The sequence below is a fragment of the Phaseolus vulgaris genome, chromosome 2, assembly GCF_051622355.1.
Source record: "Phaseolus vulgaris cultivar YP4 chromosome 2, ASM5162235v1, whole genome shotgun sequence".
In the NCBI taxonomy this organism is placed as follows: Eukaryota; Viridiplantae; Streptophyta; class Magnoliopsida; order Fabales; family Fabaceae; genus Phaseolus; species Phaseolus vulgaris.
In genome coordinates, this window is record NC_143499.1 from 4,196,697 (window position 1) to 4,221,540 (window position 24,844).

At 34.9% G+C, this 24,844-nt stretch overlaps 5 protein-coding genes across 22 annotated transcripts; 2 read left to right on the plus strand and 3 right to left on the minus strand.

Moving 5' to 3' along the window:
* Positions 1-595: 595 nt before the first annotated feature.
* LOC137810347 (uncharacterized) lies at positions 596-7,855 on the minus strand. Of its 15 annotated transcripts, none has more exons than XR_011080886.2 (9): positions 7,649-7,855; positions 7,221-7,397; positions 6,429-6,722; positions 6,231-6,338; positions 5,812-5,982; positions 3,113-5,135; positions 2,088-2,220; positions 1,391-1,509; positions 596-916 (listed from the first exon to the last, which is right to left on the minus strand). XR_011080886.2 is itself a non-coding variant. In XM_068611569.2 (9 exons), exons 3-9 carry the CDS (start codon positions 6,556-6,558, stop codon positions 809-811), a joined length of 2,700 nt encoding a protein of 899 aa, XP_068467670.1. In that variant the 5' UTR covers positions 6,559-6,590; positions 7,221-7,397; positions 7,649-7,855; the 3' UTR covers positions 596-808. The 15 variants fall into 15 exon arrangements, 12 of the variants coding, with proteins under 12 accessions (XP_068467670.1, XP_068467669.1, XP_068467668.1 ...); XM_068611569.2 differs by having other exon boundaries at positions 2,088-2,203; positions 6,504-6,590; XM_068611568.2 differs by having other exon boundaries at positions 2,088-2,203; positions 6,231-6,341; positions 6,504-6,590.
* Positions 7,856-9,978: 2,123 nt separating this feature from the next.
* On the minus strand, positions 9,979-14,738 carry LOC137810349 (uncharacterized). Of its 2 annotated transcripts, none has more exons than XM_068611573.2 (6): positions 13,972-14,738; positions 13,605-13,770; positions 13,288-13,464; positions 13,114-13,197; positions 10,641-10,722; positions 9,979-10,547 (listed from the first exon to the last, which is right to left on the minus strand). In XM_068611573.2, the coding sequence occupies exons 1-6, from the start codon at positions 14,343-14,345 to the stop codon at positions 10,120-10,122; spliced, it is 1,311 nt and encodes a 436-aa protein (XP_068467674.1). In that variant the 5' UTR covers positions 14,346-14,738; the 3' UTR covers positions 9,979-10,119. The 2 variants fall into 2 exon arrangements, with proteins under 2 accessions (XP_068467674.1, XP_068467673.1); XM_068611572.2 differs by having other exon boundaries at positions 13,288-13,467; positions 13,972-14,723.
* A 1,243-nt stretch (positions 14,739-15,981) lies between these two features.
* On the plus strand, positions 15,982-16,995 carry LOC137810352 (uncharacterized protein At2g34160). The gene is made up of 5 exons (XM_068611579.2): positions 15,982-16,186; positions 16,304-16,352; positions 16,501-16,563; positions 16,646-16,710; positions 16,786-16,995. The coding sequence occupies exons 1-5, from the start codon at positions 16,046-16,048 to the stop codon at positions 16,888-16,890; spliced, it is 423 nt and encodes a 140-aa protein (XP_068467680.1). The 5' UTR covers positions 15,982-16,045; the 3' UTR covers positions 16,891-16,995.
* Positions 16,996-17,273: 278 nt separating this feature from the next.
* PHP (PLANT HOMOLOGOUS TO PARAFIBROMIN) lies at positions 17,274-21,893 on the plus strand. Of its 3 annotated transcripts, XR_016518374.1 has the most exons (6): positions 17,342-18,463; positions 18,775-18,857; positions 18,964-19,081; positions 19,399-19,481; positions 19,588-19,705; positions 21,528-21,893. XR_016518374.1 is itself a non-coding variant. In XM_090298125.1 (3 exons), the coding sequence occupies exons 1-3, from the start codon at positions 17,461-17,463 to the stop codon at positions 19,054-19,056; spliced, it is 1,179 nt and encodes a 392-aa protein (XP_090154251.1). In that variant the 5' UTR covers positions 17,274-17,460; the 3' UTR covers positions 19,057-19,247. The 3 variants fall into 3 exon arrangements, 1 of the variants encoding a protein (XP_090154251.1); XR_016518373.1 differs by lacking the exon at positions 21,528-21,893 and having other exon boundaries at positions 19,588-19,875; XM_090298125.1 differs by lacking the exons at positions 19,399-19,481; positions 19,588-19,705; positions 21,528-21,893 and having other exon boundaries at positions 17,274-18,463; positions 18,964-19,247.
* A 577-nt stretch (positions 21,894-22,470) lies between these two features.
* On the minus strand, positions 22,471-23,671 carry LOC137810351 (non-specific lipid transfer protein GPI-anchored 26). Its single transcript, XM_068611578.2, has 3 exons — positions 23,216-23,671; positions 22,881-22,937; positions 22,471-22,792 (listed from the first exon to the last, which is right to left on the minus strand). The coding sequence occupies exons 1-3, from the start codon at positions 23,535-23,537 to the stop codon at positions 22,668-22,670; spliced, it is 504 nt and encodes a 167-aa protein (XP_068467679.1). The 5' UTR covers positions 23,538-23,671; the 3' UTR covers positions 22,471-22,667.
* Positions 23,672-24,844: the final 1,173 nt, after the last annotated feature.

Here is a 24,844-nt window from a genome sequence, read left to right on the forward strand (position 1 = left end):
ATTATTAATTACTTAACAAGACATGGATACAACATGGATACGAAGATACATATAATCTCTAAAATATAAGACACAAATATATATATTATATCATTATTAATTATATCTCTAAAATGTAGGACACGAAGACACGAATCTATATATTATATAATTATTAATTATATTTCTAAAATGTAGGACACGAAGACACGAATCTATATATTATATAATTATTAATTATCTAAATTGACAATAAAGATTCGTGTACATAACTATAGAGTTGTCAGAAATGTAACAAATAATTTTTGAATTGGACACTTGTCTGACACGGACACACCATGTAAAAGACGTGTCCGAGCCTCATACAACAGCAGTTTCGAAGTGTCCGCCACTCTGCCACAATGATCTTTCACTTGAACATGAAATAATTATATAATTACTGAATGATTAAGTTAGTTAAATAAAAAAGGAAAGTAGAATTCACCTTAATTATCTCAACCTACGCATGCGTCCAAAACTATAGACAGATGTGTACTGGTGTTAGTGCATTACAAAACTGATATCTAAATAAAAACAGTCCAAGGAGTTTGGTTTCCCAACACAACATCCACCAGGATAATGAAATCTTGTGTAACTTTCATTGCATAATAAGATGAAGCAATGCTTTGTATATGAATGTTGGTATCACATTCACAAAATCATAATGATGGGTTGCCACCATCATCAATTTTAAGCTTCCTTTAATATACAATCAATTGGATGACAAATAGTGTGAGAGAATGAACTCGTGTACGTTAACAAATATATTAACACTTTATATATTAAATGCCTAGAGACCTAACATAATTTTCTTTTTAATTTTTTCTGTTAGATCTTCTTCAGATGGAATCTCAGCACCAGCTTCTGAGGTGTTGAACCACCATTCCATGATTTCTTCCTGCTCAACAAAATAGTAGTTAGATAACCATTCCCATGATGATGCTTTTGTAAATCACTGAACCAAATCAGCTACACTTCTATAATAATAACCCACTTGTGGAAACATCAGAAAGATAAATCATTAGAATTTGATTCACCCAAGTGAGATGGGGAGTTTTCTCAAGTTTGTTTAAAAAAACTTGTAATCTTATTTGATAATGAACATTTACTAAGATGTTCCAATGCTATAGGCAAGAAGTATTGAATCATGTTACTTGTGTTCTTCATCTATTTTTATTTTATGACATATTGTTAGTGGTGTTAATGTATTCTTTGCTTCAATCCTCAATGCTTAAAGGGGCTTGTTTCCCCCAACAATCTCATGTATCTCGTATAATTCATCATAGCTTGAATCTCACAGTAGTTTATGGAGTAAAAATGATGTGGGAACCAATAAAAACAAGCGGAAAAGCTAATAAATACTGATTATTACCTCAAGAAAATCATGATTGGATATATACTGACTTTCTACCATACACTTGATACTCCCCACTTTCACTGAAAAAGATTTTCTTGTATTCTGCTCTGAAGATTGTCTCCGGGATTGGGTCTCTATTGATAAACAAGAACAAGGATGAAGGACAAATAATAAAGAAACAAACACAACAATCTTGTAGGTGTGTAGCACAAGCACCGACACGAGCACGGATATGACACAGACACGGAGATACATATAATCTAAAAAATGTAGGACATGAGAACACAGATCTATATATTGTATAATTATGAATTATATAAATTGACAATAAAGAGTTATGTGCATAAGTATGTTTCAATTATTTTTATAGCAGAAAGATGTTTCTCACTGCTAGTTCAACAAAAATTATTCCTTATTTTTGTAATCATAATAAAAATTTATACAATAAATTTGAGTTTTTAGAAAATTAATGTATTTATCATTTTTAAAATTGGGTTAAAATCATGTTAGAATTATCAGAATCCAACTAATATTTTTTGAATTAGACAATTCACCGATACGTGTGTCCTACGAGTGTCGGTGTCACGGACACACCATTTAAGAGGCGTGTCTGAGCCTCGTAGTCTTGTAGTCAGAAAAAAACAACAGAAGTCATGTAACATAAGTCATGCTTGTTTTGCAAGCAAAGAATAAGGAGTGATTTTAATCATACCATTTATGCATGCCACAAAGTATCCAGTTCCCCCATTCCCTTCTTTCCACTTCGCAAGCCGCAGGCGCAAGAAAAAGCCATCAAGTTGTGAGATTGAGCCACGAGTATCTATCCATCTGATGTAAATGACAGTCTGTTAAGTAACCACAAAGATCCACTTATTTTATAAGTGACAAAAGTATACTGTATTATAGCTATCCAAAAATACACTCCCTTTGGTTTTATTTCTCCTTTTAATTTTCAGTTAACCCTTTACCTGCTAGAAATATTAGCAATATCTCCCCTTCCCAATCAACATCAAGAGGCAAAAGTGGAGTATTTGCAAATAATTATTTCGCAGGTAGCTTTTGATGCTATTTTTGTAAGCTCATTTCCTGTTATTTTCCCCTTGTTTTTTTTTCATTTTCAATATTGTTATTGTACTTAGTGACTGTGCTTGTCTTTTTATACACGATTCCTCTTTAACTCCTTTTATTTGTTGGCAAACTTTTCTTCTATTACACTTACATGTTTCTTTAGTTAGCTTCTTTACATTTTTGCAGATGTAAGACTAAAAGTGAATACATTTGAAGTGTTACATTGTAGTTTTTCACAAAGAGATCCTCTCAGGACATTGTGAAAATATTTCTATAAGTCCATTCTTTCACACAAAAAAGTAAAGGTGTTATAACTAAGTTCACTTACTTTTATGCATACATCAATTTTTTCTGGAGTTCCTATGACAATAGATGAGAATCGAGTTATGGATGACCTAATGATAAGACAGTTTCAACTCATGTTAAGTATCTGTTAGATCAAATTGTACAAAACAGAATGACTCTTTTCACAAGAAATAATGATGTGGGGAAAATAAAACTGTTTACACTTTTTGCCATAAAATGGATGTATATACTAATGATTTTATATATCTGACATCTACCCTTATACCGATGTCATAATGATTTAACCATGAATATTGGGATTAAGAATAATTAGTTATCATCATATGAAATGACAAAGTGTAAGTGTTGTCTGATATTACTTACTTCAGGATTTCAGTGCGGGACAATCGAAGCTTTTTCACTGCATCAAATATTTTCTTTGGCAAATATGAAATCTGCTTTTCAGTCAATTTGGATGGAGTTGACAAAGGATTTTCTCTGAAAACATGTTCATTGCTCTCTGCCTTAAAGGTCATAATTTCATTTGCTTTCCGCTTCAAAGTAATAGCTTGACGTGCTGGTTGATCAGTTTCATTATTAACAGAACCACCAGATAAAACTCGGTCATCCTCATCAAGCCTCACACTCTCTTCATTGCTTGGGATGAAATGTTTTCCCCAATCATTAACCAAGGTATTAGCTTTCAGTTCAGGTTTCCTAACTGAGATTGAAGTGGGACAAGAAACTGCCCAGTGGTTGGGCTGAAAACATTTGATGCACAGACAAGGACATTCCTCTAATCCTCCATATGAATCTATATTCTTCTGGAGATCTTCCAGCTTGTTTTCTGCAATTGCTGAGCAATCAGAGAGCTGATGGCCCCTTGTTCCACAAAACAAGCACAACATATTAACCTGTGAGGCATTATCAGGTGTGTTTGCTGGTATGATATGTTTGATGGCACCAAATCTCCTTGCAAACATTGAAGACATTGGCTCTAAATTTCGGATTCCTGGAGAAGATGAAAGGGGTTTGAACTTGTACTTTGATTTAGGATCATTGTTTCCCTTCTCTTCCTTGAGATCAGTAGAGGCCTCTGTCTCATTGGTGGGTTGTTCTTTCAAGGGAGTAGTGAATTTTGGCGAAAAACGAGTTATCCAGAGACTTCCCAGATTATCTCTTATGTGACAGGTATTCTCTTCTTCCTTCTTGTCAGATATCACATTGGAATCAATGTTATTATTATTATCTGTGTTTTGTTTGGTTGAAGATGAATGTGGACCCACTTCTTCCTTGTCCCTACTAAGGCTAAAGATAGAATTATTTTTAGTCTCCAGTGGGTTACTTTTGCTGCTTTCTTGACAGTTAAAAAAATTTAGAGGTTTGATCTGAGGTTGTGACGACGGACCGGCTTCAAGTCTTCCACCAGTAGATACTTCAAACTTATTCGATTGCAAAGACAGTTTGGAAAGGCTATTGTTCTCTGCACAACAGGTTATAGGAGTAGCATTTATTCCTTGTTCCATGTTACCTGGCTCTAAATCTTCACTACTCTTTCCTTCTTGATGATAGGTTCTTGTTTCTACATTCTTCAAGCTTGAACAATATATGGACTGAAAAATGGATTTGAATCCTGTAATTTTTGGCTCAGAATCTTGATTGCATGTGATAAGTTTGTTGTCAGCCATAGTGTTTGAATCATTTTGAATTGATTGAGAGAGTCCTTTCACCATGTTTGAAATCCAATTCATGAATGAGCTATCCTGTTTAACATAGGATTTGGAACCCGAAGTTTCTTCAATTTGCTTCTTCACTCTTTTACTCCCGATTATCAACTGTTGTTGAAAGTTTCGTCTCTTCTTACCTGTTGGAAAAATGCCAGCACTGTTGCAGCTCTCAACACTTGAATGGCTGTCATTGTCCTCCTTTGACAATATCACATTTGCATGCCCATCTGATAAAGATTTTTCCTTGCCTTTGTTTATTGCCATATGAATTCTGCTATGACATGGAGAATGCATGGCTGGAAGAATCTTATCACATGGTAGCATCATTTCATTGTCCTGAAATTTGTTTTCAATCTTACTACTAACATTAACTCCACTTGTTCCAGCACAAGCAGCTTCAAATTTGACAGTTTGTAAATCATTTTCTGCACTGCTTTCCAGTTTTTCTAAAGGTCTCCTGCTGGAGGATGCTAAATTAGTTCCTGGAGCATCAGAGCCTTTGAGTTCCACCACAGGTTCAACCACAGTATGTAAATTACCAGTTACTACAGCCTTTTTTCCAAGACCAATATCTACACCTCCTTCAGAATGTCTCCCTGGAGAAAGATTTTGGTCCATGTTATGTTTGATTTCATCTGATTGAAGTAATAAATTATCCAATGGCCCTTTGTCAGCCTGGCCTGCAGAAAAATTGACAAATAATACATTTCAGAGGTATTCACAAAAGGGAAGAATTTTTGAAGTTTTCTTTAACAAAAACAAAAATTCCAATAAATCTCCTTGTTTAAACAGAAAAGACATGTTTCAAATTTCAGTGCCTGTGTATTCATAAAAACAGGCTGCAAAGCTACCAGGTATTCTTTTGTGTTATTCAGCTAAAAACCATTAACAAATATTAAACAAATTAGAATGTACAACAAACATGAGCACAAATAATCTAAAATGTCCAGATTCTTACCCTCACAGTACCTAAAAGGCACCAAAAAGATACCTTTTATTTTTACTATGAATTTTGTGCTTTAATAGTTAATATGTGGAAAATCAATGCAAATATTCACATATCTAACTGCTTTAATGTTTAAAACTTTCTTTGGTAAGTCTTGTGTGTTTTGGTGACTCTCTTTCATGCAGACATTGCTGCTGGTTATTATTTAATAATCTTTAGGAAGCCTAAGTTTACACTATCGGCTGGTTTGTAATGTTTTTGGTGTGTAAGCTAGGTAGTAGGTTCTATTTGGTTCATGTATAAGGGTTGTAACACCTTTTGACGTGTCCCATTTTATTCTTTGCTGATAAAATAAAAAGCTATTCCTTAGAGCGCGCTTCACCTTTAACTACCTTGATGACAAAACATACCTGAAATAACAGAAAATTTGTTTCCCTCTATCCCAGATATGTTATCAGTTCCAATATTGGGTTGACCCCCAACAGTCTTTTCACAATTGTTCATCAGATTCTCACTTTCATCATTCAGCATATTACGTGTTGTTGCTGTGGTGTTCACTATGTCTTCATGATAAGCAGATCCTGCCAGATGAGTTCTGTAGGATTGAGAAAATGATTCCAGGAAAAAAAGTGACCAGAAAGACACTAATTCTAAATCACAAGTCCCAGTTTTTTTTATATAAAGCTTTCATGTTCCGCATCACTAAGTCTCAGTTAAGTATTTAACTAATTAGGATAATAGATGTATTTCTTTGTCCCTCCCTCGGTAACGTTTATTCAAACCCAAAAATCTACTGTAAAGCCTCCTTTCCTTGCATCTATACACTTACCTATATCATCTTCTTCATAGGCTTTAAACTTGGCCTTGACACCTGAATCACCTGTGGCATGCCTAGTAGGAGCATCTGCTTCAGCAATATCACCCTTGGCACATACAACTGCTAAAGGTTTCGCAAAGTCATCATCTAAAGGCTTATCAGTGGTAGAACTACCACCAGTAAAATTTTGTGGCTGAGAAAGAACCATACAGCTCGTTCCAACATCCCGAAAAAGAGAAGTATTTTTATCAGCAAAACTTGAATCGGCACATCTAAGACTCAAACCTTTATCTGGTGACCAAACTATTTCAGATAGGGGGTCAGTGGCAGCAAATGTCATGTCCACCCTGGAGGCTGCATTTGCACCTGCACCTGAGTCATTATTCAATTTTTTCCAAACGCACTGGTTAGCATTATTGAAAAAGAGTTCAATATCAGTCTTTGGTTTTATTTTCTTGTTTTCGGCACTCATCTTCAGAAGCATAAACTCTTCACAAAAAGATCCTGAAATATTATTACAATTAAGAGTAACCTTCAGCGTAGCACTTCAAGTGAAAATTCTAAAAGCAGGCTAAAGATGTTGAGACAACTGATTACAAACACTAACCTACAGCACCAAATTACTTGACTGGATTATGGGTTGGTTACTCATTATTCTTTTTTGCTTTATTTTCTTTTATCTGCTTATTGTTTCGGCAAGTGACCATTTTGTATCTACACTAAAGAATGAGAATTAGTCCTAATTTTCCCAACACACCTTATCCCATACAAATTTAACTGTTTCAACCAGACATTATGCTAACATTCTTAATCCAAGTGTTTCACAAATGCAAAAAGTAATAACTTTTAGACCTTTAAGTGAATCTAATAATATCTGCAACAAGTCTAGGAGGAGAAGCTACCACACCATTAAGCATTATGAAATATGCAGAAAAAACATGAAAGTTGGAATGAGGTTAAAAGCAATTTCTTGCCACAGGTAATGTAAAGAATCAAACATACCAAAAGCTCAGGTTGCGAGGTACATGCTTATGAATGGTATTTTTATCTGGGGCACACTTCCTCATGACTCAGCTTACAAGCACCACATGGGGTTCAAGTATGGACAAAGAACAAGGGCACCACCACCATCACCTTGTGTTGAACTAGAATTTGCAAGGATTCAAGTCGATCATTTGGCTACATATATGCAAACACAAGACTATAACCATTTACACAAAAAGTATAATAGCAAGGAAATGACAAACTTCAAATATATCCTATAAAAAAGCAATAGATTCTAGGCTAGTGAAGTATACTAGATAGATATTAGGGTGTGGAATTTGGAAACATGAGTTGTGAAGCTACACTTCAAACTCCAAACTCAGTTCATAGAATAATGGAAGAGTTAATTTTGAAGCTTAAAGGAGAAGTGAAGGAGAGAAGGGTACCAGTTTTGATTGATCCAGTAAGCAAAGGAACAAAAGAGAAGAAAAAGAGAAGAGAGAGAGAAAGAGAATGGAGTTGGGGCGCAGGTGCAGAAGCACAAGTGCTGGTATAACAGTTACATGAAGCTCTCCACCTTCTTTCTGTTCTGTGAGGTTAAGAATATGCCACGTGGACACACTCTCTGCCACTGACCACCCAGTACGTTCGATCATTGCAATTTGCAGCGTTTCATCGTCACTGTTTTATATATATACTATCACTACAAGAGTTTTAATTCTAATTTTGTTTATAATACTCTACTAACTACTAATCTATATAGTAAAGACACTCACAAGATCCTAATATACCATAATCGAAAAAATATTTATAATTTTTAAAATGCGGGACACGAATATACGAAACTATATATTATTTAATTGTGAATCATATGAGTGATAATAAAGATTTTTCACATAAATATGTGTTAGATTTTTTTAAAATAGAAAGATTTTTTTATGATTGGTTCAAAATATTTATTTTTTATTTTTATATTTATAATAAAAAAAATTATAATAAAATTGAGTTTTTAAAAAATTAATGTATTTTTTATTTTTAAAATTGTGTTAGAACCGTATTAGAATTGTCATAAATCCAACAAATATTTTTTAATTTGAACATTTTACCAATACCAATACATGTCCTATGAATGTCGGTGTCAAATATGTTTGTCTGACACAAACACATCATGTAAGATGAGTGTCTAAACTTTATAATAACTAAGATTTATTTAATTTTTATTAATTAAAGTAATTGACACATGTATTTATTAAAAGAAAACTAACATTTATTTTTTATTTTGTAAATTTAAAATGGTTAGTTATGTTTCTTTTAATAAACACTATTCTCTCAACCATGTTTTAAAATTCGGTCACAGACAACTTCTTCCCCAAACAACTTCTGAAGATTGGCCAACCTGCTTCCATCTCTCTGCTGATTTTAACTCAGTTCTTGCTGAGATTCCCACAATAATATAAACAATGACGATTCAGTTATTGTCATTTGAAGAAGTAGAGGGAAAAGTACAATTAATTCATTTATTGAAATAGAACTTAAAATTATTATATCATCAACCTTTTTCTTTTCAATTTCATGTACGGTAAATCATAAACAACTCTTGGCATATAGACGTGTCTAATTGCTTGATTTGATTTGTGTTTACTTATCTTTTCTATTTGCAAAAAAATTATATGCTTAGGAGATGATTTGAAATTTTTAAGTTCAGACACGTCTCTCAAATAGTGTAGTGTGTTTGTGTCGGACATACGTATCGCACACCAATATTCGTAGGATAAGTATTTCGTGAAATGTCTAATTCAAAAAATATATATTGAATTTCTAACCATTCTAGCACAGTTTTAACACAATTTTAAAAATAAAAAATATATTTATTTTTTATAAATTTTTATTATAATTATAAAAATAAAAAACAAATATTTTTAAACTAGTAAAAAAACATCTTTCTATTAAAAAAAATAAAACATTCATACATATAAATCTTTATTGTCAATTTATATAATATATAAATCTGTATCATATTATAATTATATATATATTTTTTGTCTGTGTCATATAAATATAAATGTTCGTATCATTATTTATGATAAATAGTTTGCAATTTCACCGTTCCCCTTTAAAAATGCAAACTATTTTTATATTCTGGTAGACTCCTTTGGATACATAACGTGGTACTGAAAAATGAAGTGCATAACACAACAATATAAGTTGTAAAAGATGTTTCTATTTTGCATTTCATTTGTTGATCAATTTATGTATCAATTAAATAAATTGATCCTTTTATGTATCAATTAAATATTTGCTAAGATTGTCATGTGTGAAAACTACCATCCAACATGTTACTAAATTATTTATAATTTTGAGCTGTCCAATTGTGAAAAAGAAAATTGGACAAAATCATGTTTCCCTAGTCGAAGGTCCTGACGAAATGTTGGATAACGCAGAACATGATATCATAGGACATGCATTCCCCCATTCAGAAGTGCAGTCACAGAATTATTGAGCTCAACAGCTCTAGTTTAGGATTTTATAATAGATACGACACGACACCATTTTTTTTCTTCTTTTGTTACAACCTAAAATCGCCTCAATCCGACAAAATCTTTAACATTATATTATTATGTCCCTTATGCTTAATTCTGTTTTGATCCTGGGAAAATATGGACAATTGTGCTTCACAGTTTTACAGGATTTTGTTCCATAAAAAAACACAATAGCATGAAATTGCAGCTTATCATTCTAAATGGCAAGGGCGAGACGATGAAACCAATAGAAGAAATAAAATAAAAATGGTGATGATAATGATAATAAAGCAAAATTAGCATTCGACACTGATAAATGAAAGTCTAAATATATTTATGATGAATATTCTGAATGGTGATAAGTAGATATTCTTCTCATTGATCAGATCCTGGACAACTCACCTCCGCGCAATTCTGTGCCCTGCTCCCAATAACAACACTCTCCCTACAGCCCCATTATGAAGACCCAAAACCAGGGCAACAGTGCCACCTAGAGCCACCCACTTCCAATCAATGCCATGACCCTTTTGTGCGGTATTAGACGTGGCTTGCATCCCATCTTCCATGGAAGACGAAGGCTCTGAGATGTTGCTGTCAGAAGAAATCTTGGTTGTTTTACTTGCCATCAATGCACATCTTGATAAAGAAGACTCTGTTTTCCTAGCATTCTGGTAAGCTCTCATTCCTAAGTGCAATTTCTTGACAGCTCCCCACATTCCATGGCGAACTCCCAACTTGGCAACATCTTTGGGAATCCCCATGTCTTCATAATGTAACAGGGTAACCTCGCATGCAGACAGCTGACCATCTCCTTTGCGAGATTCCACTGCATCGATTTCCCATAATCAGTAGTTAAACAACCAACAGTGAATTGTTTTAAGGTTAGCGAGCAAATAATAATTGTTCTGACAGTTCTTACCTGGTTTGATTACCCAACTAGAAAAGTAGTGCTCCACACGTCTGGGCTTATCCCGTATTGGCAAACTTGGATGGGATACCCCCTACAACATTGGAGATTGAATAGGAAAAATCATTGTGGTTACTTCGAATATTCTATATCTATTTTTGCGTCTTTTTTGTAATTAACAACACATTTAATGAAAGACACATGGAAAACAATAAATTCAAATTGCTTGAACAAATTCAAATATATACTAGGAAAGATAGCAAAGTAAAGATACTTAAATATGATTATGAGTTAAGAGAAGTTTTGGGAAAAAATGGTATTTACATGGCCTATATCCAGACTATACAACCACACAAGACATGTATGATTGAGTAACTACAAGTGTGAGAAGTCATGATGGCTAGACTAAAGACATCCCTATAATAATAGGTCTGCATCAAGACTTAGTCTCAAGCCTTTATTTGTTTAACTAGTCATAAAAATGCATATTAGGGACATAAAATAAAGGCTTTTTTTGCAAATAATATATTTTGATTGAAAAAGCAAGGAAGAAAGGTAAAACTTGAGCATTGGAGATAGACATTGGAATAAAAAAGGTTTCCGTTTCACTGGAGCAAGACAAGGTGTGTGTTTTGCAATTTTAACAAGACACATAGGTAAATAACTTGGACATAAAAATGGGAGATGTCATACCATAACATAAGCTTCTAAATTTAAGTATCTTGAATTAATAATACAAAATGGTGGATAAATTAATAATGTCATTCAGAGGATACAAGTTGGATAACTAAAACGGAGAAAGACTTTTGAGAGTTATTTGAGATCACAAAGTACTTAAAAAAACTCAAAGGAAAGTTCTATCATCATACGATCATCTATACTCTACTAAGAGTGTTCATCAACCAATCCAATACAAAATTGTGGTAATCAGATTGAAATAAAAAAGCCAGGAAATAACATCTTTTTTCATTGGATTAAATTGAAAGTGAGAATCTATTTTGAAAACAAATCCAAAATAAACTTTGTTGTGTATTCAATAAAAAATATTCAGTAGTTATAATATCCATGCACTTAAGAACTTGTATTTACTAGGACTTTGTCACCTATTGTATATATTATTTTTTAAGAGATTATGAGATTATCTTTAACTTACAATTTGAACTATGTTGTGAACTACATGAGATGTGTTTTTTTATGTAGGATTAATTTGCGCATCTCAATATTGCATAATTTATTTTAATATTTCTAAACTCTTTCAAAAAACCAAAAACCAAAAACAAAAAACCAATGCAGTCTAACTCAAAATAAATTGGATAGGATTGAATTGAACTTTACAATCAAAGTATCAAATCAACCGGACAATCAAATAACAAAACTAAGGTGTTTGAAGAGAGATTTTTCCTTCAAAATCAATTCAATCCAATCCACAAACAAACCACACTCTACAGTATGTTGGGCTATAAAAGAATAAAAAGAGAAGAGTATTAGCGTGTAAAGATGTGTGGGGACAGTTATAAAATGATTATTGTTCTAACCAAGAGATATGGAGATCCCTTAATCTAGAACATTCAGCATTAATGTCTTGTTTTTCCATGGTTTCACTTCTTTATTTATAGTGAGTTTTGTCCCTTTAGAGTTGCAATTCGGTTTCTATAATGATGGGGTTGTCCTTCCTGATTTTCCTCTAATTATCTTGTTCTTATTTAATTATGTTGGCGAGATATTCTATCTATGACCTGGATATAAATGCATATTATAAAATAATCAGAATGTATTATTAGATATCGCTTTATGGATATTAAGGGTAAGGTTGGCAGGAAGATATATCAACACTTTATATACAAGGAGATACTGATGTATGTAGCACTTATCCGGGAAAGACCATAAGAAAATTGGTTAGGATAGTTTAGGCATATACAGAAAAGGTACTGAGGACACTGGTGGGCAGAGTAGAGAGAATATTTTGAATCCTATAGATGAAGTAAGATACCATGGAGAATATTATCCCTAAAACTTTGATTTTTAATCGAGCCTAATGATGTTGTGTGTATAATGTAGCCAATCTCACATAGTAAGATACAACTACTGTTGTTGTATGTGTAAACTTCAGTATAGCACAACCCTCATACTACCTGCTAACCACCATAACAAATTTGGGATTGGCCATTCTGCTGTTATCATGCTGAATAACTACATTAATAAAATAACTAGTTCAAATTAAATTATCAACTCAATGCGTGAAACTTAGTTAAAAAAATGTTTAAAATTTGTGAGGGGAGAGGGAGTGGGACCAATTTCCACTTATTCCTTTCCTAATTCATTACTCAATTGTTTCTAGCGAGAAATCGAAACATTCACTGTTAGTGTCATCACATAAGTGGGACTTTCTTTTCCAGTGATAGAAGTCTGTGGCCTAGTCACCGGGAGAGGAGTATAAACAAGAGGAAATGCCATAAAATTATAATGAACCATGTTAGAGCCATACCTTAGTGACACAATAGTACGTGTTTCCAGACTGCCATATTCTTCGAGCAATAATATATTCTCTATCACTACAGAAGAAGGGGAACTACAGACAAAAGGAGTACATGAAGAATCAGAAAACCGTATCATTGCACAGTTAAAATACAACAGTCTTCAAGATCTTTGGGGTAAATACCTTTTTAATCCAGTGAGAAATCATTGTCCCATTACGAGGGCATTCCTCCAACACTTTGCAGTATGCAAGCATAGGATCCCATTTAGGACGGAAGTCATCGTCCCAGAAGAAATCCCTCACCAACTCTGGAGTGGCATCTTCAAAGACGGTTCTACTACGGTAAACTGTAGGACCTGTCTGCTAACAGATCCAGATACAACATCAGACGGTGATCTATTTCTAAGGTAGAAGTGAAAATACAAAAGGAAATAATCATCAAATATAGATGGTGCTGCAAGATATGTATAGACAGATGAAAATTGAACCTCGGAATCTACCTCAGGATCATGACGCCAAGCTTTGTATTGCATGTTTGGTGTTGACCTCTCCATAAAACATTGCCGGTCCATCACTCCATCTTTCCCTTCAAGAAGAAGAAGAAAATGCTCCAAATCAGCTTGTGTAACAGTGTCCTGCCCCCTCTCCTCAGCCCAATCACCGGACCTAATGATTGTGCATTAACCAATTAGCCAAGTAAACAACAAACCGATCAATTCTTCTTCCACCAACACAGCACAATAAATCATAAAATCTGACAGCTGGTACTAAGAAAAATTACAAAGCCAATAATTAAACACCAATTCAACAATGTTATCAATGCGAATTGCAAAACAGGCGACAGTAAAGAGGTGGAAATCGAGCTACCGATTGGTGCGGTCGGTGGCGTTGGAGTCGGAGATATCAGATTGCGAAGGCGAGGGATCTTGAGCTTTGGCCTTGGCTCTGCCTTTGAAATTGAACCAGTAGGTGCGGCATATGGAGAAGGCGGAGACCGCGGTGAAGGCGAACCAGAGGCGGCGAGCGCCGAACCCCGGCGGCGCCGTCCAGAGAAATCGGAACTTGCTGCGGAGGCCGAGGAAGACGAGCCCCGTCCAGCGCGGGCGCCAGGACCAGCCGATGAGCAGGCCGATCATAACCGCCAACCAAATCGGAACGGCGCATAGCAAAATGTCGACGAATGTCTCCGTTATCGAGGGTTTCTTCAGAAACTCCACCATGTCAAAGAAAGAATCCTCCATTTTCCCGAGAAAATGAAAGATCCCTCTCTTTATCGCTCTCTCTTTCTGTTCTCTTAATCTATCTCTAACTTTTCTTTACCTAAAAATCGAATTAGATGATGAAGAAAACGGTGTTGCACAGCACACACCCAACGAGTTCGCCCTCTTCCATCTTCAACAATCGAAACGCAAAAAACAGGATAGCCTCTTTTCCCCTGTTTCTCTCGCTCAGACCAACTCTCCACGTGGCACCCTATCTGCCGTCGATTTACTTGCATTAAATATTGCAACACATTTGGTAGGTTCGCCGCTTCAAGTCCCCTTCTCCGGTTAAATCCAAACCAAATGCCGCGTAAATTTCTTCTTATCCACTTTTTTTTATTGGATAACAGCTGTGTTGAATAGGTCATTTGCAAATCGAATTTAAGAGGCTCTGTGTTAGTATTCAACATATATATTGGAAATTGATACTTGTAATACACTTTATTTATATCAAAAATATTTATTGGATTGAAGAAAAAATATATTAATTTTTTAAAAATTAAAATTTATTGTATAAATTATTATGATTATATAAATAAGAAACAAATACTTTTGAACCATACATGGAAAAACATATTTTTACTAAAAAATTGAAACATATTTACGTAGATAAATCTTTATTATCAATTTATATAATTTATAATTATATAATTGTACTGGAGATCGTTCAGGGCTTAGTGCTCGGAGGTTGGATTTTGGTACATGGAGTAGGCAGTTAGCTCGGTTGTTGGACCTAGTTTGGTCAGCAAATTTGTTTTGGTATAATTGAAGCGACCTTTTATACGTAAATATAAAGCTATTAATAAAGGATATTTGTGGATCTAAGGGTACGTTTAGTGCGTGTGAAGTCTAGGTCGAGTAAATGTTTTCTTTTAACTTAAGCTCGTGTGTTATAGGGCACGTAGTGGTTAACGTTGCACCATGAGTAGGACGCCCTTGTAAACAGAATGTTCCCCTGATGTTGGCGCATGAGTTGATGTCCTGTTGGTAGGTGATTATTATGTTATTATTACTACTTGGATACAGTATTTCGTTTTGTTGTAGCACCTTGAGAAAAGGCGTCTCTGAACAAAATATGTTTCTCCGGTTGAGTATGCTTTCAGTTGAGATTAGATTTTCGTGAGAGAAAACTGTTACAAGAGGTAAGTTATAAAAGCCATGTAAAAGTCCGTTGTTTCTAAAACTAAAACTTAATACTTTTTAAATTATAGTAAACCCTTTACTAACTTGATCGTCAAAGTGCAATCAACTAGTAAGGCCTCATCTGTTTCAACACAGTTCAGTTCCAGAATAACAAGAGATAGAACAAATGCTAGAAGAGATAGAGTTAGTCAACCGACGAGAACAATAATATATAAATGTGTCTCCGTATTCTATATTTTAGAAATTATACATATTTCCGTATAACTTTGTTAATGTTGTGGTAGTGTTTGTGACACATAGAATTCAATAAAAATAGATAACAAAGTGTTTTTTTAGATTTTATAATAATTATAATTAGTACATTATAACATTTGTTTAATTAATGGTTAGGTAAGTATAACTTATTTTTACTCCTCCAAGGTAGACACGTGTCCTTTTCGGTTTGGTCAAGGACTCCTATAAAAGCGTCTCCGTCAACGGAAACTGTACAGTTGAAGAAGGTTTTCATCAGTGATAGTAGCGTACTGCAAAATCTGATGGCAATGGAGATAATGGAGGGTGCTCCTCAGAAGAAGAACGCCGACACTAGTGCCGTCAAAGAGAAAGGCAAGAAGATAATTCGAATTCAGGTTTCGAAAACCAAGAAACCTTTCTTCTTCTACCTCAATCTCGCCAAGGTATCATCACTCTCTTTCTTCTTCGTACTTTCTATCAACATGTGCATTGCGGATTCTGGAAATTGGATTATGAAATGGCTTCGTTTCTCAATCTTGTTGTGTTTCTTTCCAATGCAGAAGTACATAAAGCAGGACAATGACATCGAGCTCTGTGCACTTGGCATGGGTATAAATTCTTGAATCTTTTTCTGCGTTTTTACTTTCTTGATGGATGCATTTTGCCTGTTACTTCTGCGATTAGGTTTTTTTTTTTTTTAATTGAAAGTAATCACACACTTTTTGTTTTTCTAACTTCAATTGAAATTGAATCTCAGCTATTCCAACTGTTGTGATCATCTCTGAGATTTTGAAAAGTAACGGTTGGGCAATTGAGAAAGGTAAGAGAAGTCTTGTCCCCTTACAAAGCTTGCCTAAACCCTAAAGATATTGTTCTGAGTTTCAGTTGTGTATGTGACGCAGATATCATGACATCCACTGTTTGTTCCAAGGAAGACAAAGAAGGTCGTGGGATTCCAAAGGCTAAGGTGGGTTTTCCTTATGATCTTTCAGTTTTTTGAATTTATGAACACATAATAATAACACGTGATTTCTTCACACAGCTTGGGATTTTGCTGGGAAAGGCTGCAGATATGGAACAAAGCACCATTGAGAATGAAAGAACTATTGAGAATGAAAGCAGTGATGATACTAAGGCATCTTCCTAAGTGTAGTTTACCATATTTGACTCAAAAACCATTTTACTCTTGTAAAAAGTGTTCCTTGTATAGATGCAATTTCTCATAATTCGAATCACTGAAGTTGGATCATTATATGCTTTGCCCTTTTTTCTCTCCAGCATTCTTTACTTGAGTCCATAGTAAAATAATTTACAATGATGTGAAGATGAAATTCTGATTTATTTTTGACAAAGAATTATGAATTTGGTAAGATTGTAAGAGATAACAAGTGAAAAACAGGGCTTTATCTGCATTTTTTTAATTTAAATAATATAGTTTTAGATAATTATATAATTTTAAATTAAAATAAAATGTATATCTGGAAGAAAAAGATATACACTTTGAAAATCGTTACACTTATACTTCACATACACGTTTCTTTTGGAAATAAAAAAAATGTACCCATTTAACAAAAAATCATTGTAAATTACACTACATAAGGAAACACAAAGAAAATAAAAGTTGATTTAGTATGAATAGTAGCGAAAGGTGAACAGAGCATTGGGAACAGAGAATCTATCGTATGAGCGCAGGTTGCAGTGACAGCGGCGGAAAGCGATGGATCCGCTGTCGGCGCTTCGAGAGTTCACGATGAGAGGGGAAGTGGAGAAGATCGTGCGTCTCAACAATGAGTTCCGATTCGGAGAAGAGTACACCTTCCCCTGCTGGGTGGAGACCGCGTTTCGTTCCACCAAGGGCAACCGTTACACTCTTGAAACCCTAGTTCACTACATCAAGAACCACCACCTCAAGCACACCGAGTACATCCAGAACACCTTCGCCGTCGGCATCCCCTCCGTCACCCTCCCCGACCGCAAACCCCTCCTCCACTACCTCCAGGGCACCCTCGCCTCCACCGATTCCATCGAGTACCGCCCCGAGGACCCCTCCTTCGCCCCCAAATCCACCCTCCTCCCTTCGCAGGCCCAGGCCCAGGCCCAGCCCCAGGATCAGCCCGACAAATTGGACCTCATCTCGCTCATCACTTCCGTCGAGAGGCCCTTGAAGGACCGCCAGGCCCTCCTCGAGTGCAAGAATCGCGACTTCTACAGCGTCCTCGTCGCCGCCACCAAGCGGGAGGAGGACCGCCAGAGGATGGAGTCGCAGCAGAGGAAGGACGGGCTCGTGGCCAAGAGTCGCCTGATGGCCGCCGATGACAGGGGTTTAGGGTTTTCCGACGACATGGGCGGCTACGACCCCACCCCGAAGCCCAAGATGCACTTGAAGGGCACCAAAATTGGGGAGGGCGTCCCCATCATCTTGGTCCCCAGTGCCTTTCAGACGCTTATCACTATCTACAACGTGAAGGAGTTCTTGGAGGACGGTGTTTATATACCCACTGATGTTAAGGTGAAGCAGATGAAAGGTGCCAGGCCCGATTGCGTCACTGTGCAGAAGAAGCTCAGTAGGGATAGGGTTGTGACCGCTTATGAAGTGAGGGATAAGCCTTCTACTCTTAAACCCGACGACTGGGATCGGGTTGTTGCTGTTTTCGTGTTGGGCAAGGAGTGGCAGTTTAAGGAATGGCCTTTCAAGGACCATGTTGAAATTTTCAACAAAAGTAAGTCCACCTCCACTCCTTCTGTATATTATACCGTCATTGATTGTTTGTAAGCTATATAGCACAGACACATATACATCAATCCCTGCTTGCTTCTCATTGATTGTTTGTAAGCTAGTTATGGACACAATTATGAATTATATAAATTGAAAATAAAGATTTGAGATTTTTAAAAATTAATGTATTTTTCCTTTTTAAAATTGTGTTAAGAATCCTGTCATAAATTCAAACATGAATTGAACACTTCACTCATACATGTTGTAAAACTGTCGATATGTGTCTGAACCTTTGTGATTCATCCATTCTTGCAGTTATTGGATTTTTCATGCGATTTGAAGATGATAGTTTGGAGTCAGCAAAGAATGTCAAGCAGTGGAATGTCAAGATTATCTCAGTGGGTTCTTCTTCTATTATTATATCAATCTAGTATTCTGCTATATTGTGATTTCACTTGTTAAACTTGTAGGTTAATCGCATGTTTAACTTGTTGCCATTTGCAGATTAGTAAGAATAAGAGACATCAGGACAGGGCTGCGGCATTGGATGTGTGGGAGAGACTAGAAGAATTTGTACGCGCAAGATCACGTTCTTGATTTTTGTGCCATATTTAGATATCATGTACGTACTTAGTTTTGATTTGAAGTTCCTTGGGACTGCAAGACTGTACTTTCTGTCATATTCATGTTTTATCAGATTATGAGATAAGTATTTATAATAACTTGCCTTGTATAAATGGATGGAAATCTTTACACCTGCAATGAACTTTTACAGATTCGTTGTCAAATACATTAATTTAAAAATTAATGTATTTTTCCTTTTTAAAATTGTGTTAAGAATCCTGTCATAAATTCAAACATGAATTGAACACTTCACTCATACATGTTGTAAAACTGTCGATATGTGTCTGAACCTTTGTGATTCATCCATTCTTGCAGTTATTGGATTTTTCATGCGATTTGAAGATGATAGTTTGGAGTCAGCAAAGAATGTCAAGCAGTGGAATGTCAAGATTATCTCAGTGGGTTCTTCTTCTATTATTATATCAATCTAGTATTCTGCTATATTGTGATTTCACTTGTTAAACTTGTAGGTTAATCGCATGTTTAACTTGTTGCCATTTGCAGATTAGTAAGAATAAGAGACATCAGGACAGGGCTGCGGCATTGGATGTGTGGGAGAGACTAGAAGAATTTGTACGCGCAAGATCACGTTCTTGATTTTTGTGCCATATTTAGATATCATGTACGTACTTAGTTTTGATTTGAAGTTCCTTGGGACTGCAAGACTGTACTTTCTGTCATATTCATGTTTTATCAGATTATGAGATAAGTATTTATAATAACTTGCCTTGTATAAATGGATGGAAATCTTTACACCTGCAATGAACTTTTACAGATTCGTTGTCAAATTTATACCCTAGTTTTTGTCCATATAAGGTTAATTTCTGTGCTTATTTTGGAACATACTTCTATTTTTCATCAGGAATTGCCAGATGTAGAGATTGAGTTGCGAAGAGTTCTAGATCTTTATTCATTTGTCTATTTGTCTTGTCATGCTTTCAAGTTGGACATTTAATATTTACAATGTGTCTGAAAAACGGTTGAATTGAAACTAAGTTAAGCCCTCCTTTGCTTCAATCCAACACTTATCTTCTGTGTCTGTTTAGTACCTTGGAAAGTGCAAACCACCGTTTGAAACGGTAATCCAAACACACTAATAGTTATCTCCATGAAATGTGATTGTCTGTACCTCCTACTTGTTGAGTTTCCATATTCATGTGGTTCATGACATGCTACCTATTTATTCATGTGTTCTGCTGTGCCTATTTGGAAGTCGTGTTAGTCTGTCAATGCATCAGTTTTGTTATAAATGAAACTTAGACATGCCTTCAATGGTGTGTTCCTTTGTCTCACATGTAGCAGATACAGACACACATAACACATCAAACACTATGTTGAAGTGTCATATTTAAAAAAAAAAATGTTTTTTTGGGCATTTGACACGACTCCACACAATGTAAATAAGGGCAAACACGGTGTTTTGTTTTGTAAGTTAGAAACTTGTGTAAGTTTGTATTGTAGTTATACATATAAGGAGTGAATCCTATATAATCATGAATGTTTAAATTTTATATGTATTATTAAGAACATTTTTATTTATTCTTGTATCATATCTTCGTATATTGTAGAATTATTTCAAGTTGCTAATTTGTCTCTAGATGAACCTTGACTACATTGTCTTTTTCAATGATGATCAAGAAGGGGGTGAAATATCTTAAATGAATTAAATCCTCTTTTTATGTTTTAGACTTTAGATAAATGGATTAGGTTCATTTTTTATTTAGTAACAATATGTTCAGATTGTTATATTTGAATATATAAATCTTAATTGTCAATCTAAATAATCATAATGATGTTCATAAACACATCTGTTTTGTCATGTCCTACATTTTGTAGATTACAGTGTTCATATTTGTGTCTGTGCTACATGGTCTAGAATTGAAGCCTGTTGAATAGCTTGCTTAAGCCGGGGTTTGAGCTGGTTTGAAAAGGAAAAATAAATCTCTTCAGCATGAGCCAGGTTTGCTCTATAATGGCCAGAAACCCAAGAACAAACTGAAACAGAATAAAGTGGTTAAACTTTTTCTCTTGTCTTGTATATTATTTTCTAAGAAACTAACGGTACAATATTAATTGGTTTAGGACCATGTAATAATTTCTCAACCAAACAGGGTGAGGGAAGCTGCTAGGGTGGTAGCAAAGGTAGTTGATTTTGGGCTTATTCCTCCATTGCACTGTAAATGGATTTATGGTTTTATGGGCTTATTCCTCCATTGCACTGCAGATGAATTTCTTTGTTTCTGTGCGTGCATTTTAAATTTTTATCCATTTATCCTGCTGAGCGAATTTCCTGAGACTACGTTATTCTATTGTGAAACCAAGCCTTTTTCTTTTCATGCTAACTTGGAGTGCTATTTGTTATTTTGCTAACTCAAGTAACAATTTTCGATTTTGGTTGTGAACTGATATGACAATTTGCCTTTAATAATTTCTCAACGAAACAGGGTGGAGGAAATTTGGGGAGTTAGAAACGAACCAAAACAACGTTAGTGAGGGTGACGATGTTGTCGTGTTGTCCCAGTTTCAAGTTGGACATGTAGTGCATGTTTGAAAATAGGTTATGTTAAACATAACCAGCTTTTTTTGCTAAGGAAACAATATTGTTGCAGACTATTCATGCACTGAGGTCAAACAGAAGTCCCTATGTGTTTCTTCTTTCTTTCTTCAAGCTTTTATTTAATTTTTCTAAATTGTTTCAATGTTAGTACAAATGAAAATAAATAGTCTGTGGGACTCAAGTTCCATTCCATGGCGCAAGTGAAAAAAGGATAGACATGTCAAATCTATTAGACAAAGTATTCACTTGTTTATATTCTACAATTCTTTAATAATCTTATTGCTTCTTTTATTCAAGGTTTACAACCTACACTGCAAGAGTGTTTAATCTATCTTAGCTTTCCCTGAATGATGGTTGTCAACAGAGATGATATAGAAGATGACTGACAAAGAATATGAGAGATGCCATTCTATGGCCAAACCTGCTAAATATGTGTAACATAGCAATAAAAAATTATTTAAATAAATGTAAATTAATAGGAAGCAAGTACCTATGAGTATGATATGATATTTGTTCTGTTTCCAAGTTGTCTGATAAAATACACGTTTAAATTGGTTTTTGAATAATCTTTAAATATTAATTTTAGAGGTTATCTCTTTCTTTCTCTTTGATATTTATTACTCAACTAAAAGTTAAACAAAAGTTTGTCTTTATGATTTATGTTTTAGACTTCTTACATTAGAGATATCATTTTACCCATCCAAAATAAAAATATTTTTGAGTGCTAGCTCTTTCATTTTAAAATATTAGTCATGCATTATATCAATTAAACAAATTATGGCTTTTATTTTACAGTGCATAAATTCAGTTTCAGTTAAAAGTTCATTTCGTTTGACAGTGGCACAAAGTTAAAGCATCTTTATTGATAATGGATAGAGAGCAAATATCTCTGATTATACAAAACCATGTAACCCAATAGGGTGACCAATGAATAGATTGAATACCCTTCAATCTAAGAAGACTCAATAATACCAAATGATTCCAAAACAAGCAAAAAATAGCAGATCACAAATAACTGATCATAGGATCAGTATGCTGTGAAACTTGACACATATGTTGCTGCCAAAATAACTATCAGAGGAATCGATAACTTGATGGAATCTCCGGCGGAAGAGCCGCCGTCAGTTGTGGGTAGGGTTTTGGATCCGGTTCCTGGACAAGGAACAAAATGGGTTATGAAACCGTGAAGCATCAACCAAAACACTTGCTCAAAATGTGGAGATTTAACATTATTCAATACCTGATGGAACAGAATTTGGAGATTCAGCTACTGTTCCTGTTGGTGGTGAAGCAGCCACTGTAGATGGAGAAAAAGGTGTCAAGTTAGCAGAAGAATTTTGATCAAAACGGATTATGGTTATCTTGCTGAGTATATAGTTCTTATTTTGTTCTATTCTTTTCCTCCATACACATACCAGTCTCAATACTCATACTCAATACTCAAGTTTGTTACAGGTTTAACTGGAGAATCCTCCATGTGTGTTACATTATAGAGATTATATGTATCTGTGTCCCTGTTTACCTAGGTTTTTGTTTTTGTACTCTGTCTAATAAAATAGTTGTTGTCCTACTTACCATTGTTACACTGACTGGTGGGTGGGGTCTGCACATTGCAAGCACCAGGCAAGGCCAGAGCTTGAGTTCTGTTGATGTTGATCCCCAGTGTTGATCCACCACCTCCAAGAACCTGACATAAACACTGTGGTTGTGAGCGTACCACAGTGGCAAGCTGAGAGCAGCATCCAGAAGATGGGGTTGAAGAATTCCCTGTGATGTAGTTGAGACACGGTGACAGGCTCACCAACACATTTGTGCAACTGGATTGAGCTGCAGCTCCTGCAAACAGCATGCCAATCACCACCAAAACCAAAGCAGTGTCCATTGTTGTGTGAGCCATTTGAAGTGTTTAATTTGATGGAAAATGTTGGAATTGGTTTGTTGTGAGAGGGGTGAAGCAATGGTGTGTGATGGTTTTGGAAGAAGAAAGCATGGGGTTTTGTAGGGAAAGGGGTGAAGAAAATGACAATGGAAGGTGATGTGGGTGAACCACTCCTCCAATTTGGTATTTTTGGGGTGGCATTATAAATTGTTAGATATTCAAAGTTTTGGATTTTTATGATTAAGTGCAACTTTTTGAAGGGAGTTCGGTTAAACAGATAAACAACTAAAGCATCTGAGGCTACCCTCTACGATCTCTTTATGTCTACAAAGCTTTGGACTTTGAAAACACCACCAATCAAGAAAAAAACACGTGCACTTACTTTTTATTTTCACTTTTATTAGGAGAAACTCATTAAATATCAATTATTTTTGTTACATGTTGGAATTGACATGGGAGAATTTCCCCCAATTGCTTTTAGTTTGCCAAGTATGTTACTAAAGTTGAGACCTTTTTCTTTTGCATGCAATAATATATTGAAGATCCTATTAAATGACAATTTTATTTAACTCATCAATAATCTTATTATATATTATTATAATAAGATGTTTATTATATATTATTATAATATGTTTTTCATGTGAGAAAGTATATTATAAAAGCATAGAAATGGCAGGAAGTAGAGAGCAACTACCAAGATTCGGTTATCCACCTGAACAGCTCACCTAATCAATAAACATGGTTTTATTTGACATTCTATAACACATATTGAGGTAAGATGTTTGAGATGCCATTGCAGAGCTTCAAATATCTACAAAATACCAAGTATCTCAATCTTTTACTGTTATCTTATGCTTTCGACTACAGGTATACAAAATTGGGTTTGGTCTAGTCTCAGTTACTGGGTATGATTTTTTTTTTTTAAGATAGATCAACTTTCGGCTTTTGGGTTTGGGATTGCACTCGGATTGATGTATGTACTTGAGACTCCAATAATAAAATTAAAATCAATTAGATTTTGATTTAATTGAATTTTACTATTTGCACCTTACAATTAATAAATATATTCTAAATATTTTGAGTCTATTTATTGAGCTTTAATACGATATCTTTTTATTATATTATTTATTTATTTATTTTAATTTAATTTTTATCATATTTATGACTTCTCAACTTTTTGTTTGACCTAACCAATACACTACCTACTTCAACTCTTCACATTATTTTTCATTAAAAAATGTCTTATTAACACCCCAGTCACTAACACACCCTGTTTGCTTCCATGGATGTACTGTTCAAGAGGAAGGATGTGAGTGGATATACAT

Bases quoted from the DNA above. Each gene is read 5' to 3' on its own strand.
- LOC137810347 (XM_068611560.2), bottom strand. From the start codon at position 6,702: ATGCTTCTGAAGATGAGTGCCGAAAACAAGAAAATAAAACCAAAGACT. The intron at 5,983-6,230 runs GTAAGTGTATAG...CTCATCTGGCAG, and splicing joins CTATGAAGAAGATGATATAG to GATCTGCTTATCATGAAGAC. The intron at 1,510-2,087 runs GTATGATTAAAA...GTTTATCAATAG, and splicing joins CTTTGTGGCATGCATAAATG to AGACCCAATCCCGGAGACAA.
- LOC137810349 (XM_068611572.2), bottom strand. From the start codon at position 14,345: ATGGAGGATTCTTTCTTTGACATGGTGGAGTTTCTGAAGAAACCCTCG. The intron at 10,723-13,113 runs GTATGGCTCTAA...CCAATGTTGTAG, and splicing joins CGTACTATTGTGTCACTAAG to GGGGTATCCCATCCAAGTTT. The intron at 10,548-10,640 runs GTAAGAACTGTC...AAATCGATGCAG, and splicing joins TAGTTGGGTAATCAAACCAG to TGGAATCTCGCAAAGGAGAT.
- LOC137810352 (XM_068611579.2), top strand. From the start codon at position 16,046: ATGGCAATGGAGATAATGGAGGGTGCTCCTCAGAAGAAGAACGCCGAC. The intron at 16,187-16,303 runs GTATCATCACTC...TTTCCAATGCAG, and splicing joins TCTACCTCAATCTCGCCAAG to AAGTACATAAAGCAGGACAA. The intron at 16,353-16,500 runs GTATAAATTCTT...ATTGAATCTCAG, and splicing joins GCTCTGTGCACTTGGCATGG to CTATTCCAACTGTTGTGATC.
- PHP (XM_090298125.1), top strand. From the start codon at position 17,461: ATGGATCCGCTGTCGGCGCTTCGAGAGTTCACGATGAGAGGGGAAGTG. The intron at 18,464-18,774 runs GTAAGTCCACCT...CCATTCTTGCAG, and splicing joins TGTTGAAATTTTCAACAAAA to TTATTGGATTTTTCATGCGA. The intron at 18,858-18,963 runs GTGGGTTCTTCT...TGCCATTTGCAG, and splicing joins GGAATGTCAAGATTATCTCA to ATTAGTAAGAATAAGAGACA.
- LOC137810351 (XM_068611578.2), bottom strand. From the start codon at position 23,537: ATGGCTCACACAACAATGGACACTGCTTTGGTTTTGGTGGTGATTGGC. The intron at 22,938-23,215 runs GTAAGTAGGACA...CTCCATCTACAG, and splicing joins CACCAGTCAGTGTAACAATG to TGGCTGCTTCACCACCAACA. The intron at 22,793-22,880 runs GTATTGAATAAT...TTCCTTGTCCAG, and splicing joins TCCAAATTCTGTTCCATCAG to GAACCGGATCCAAAACCCTA.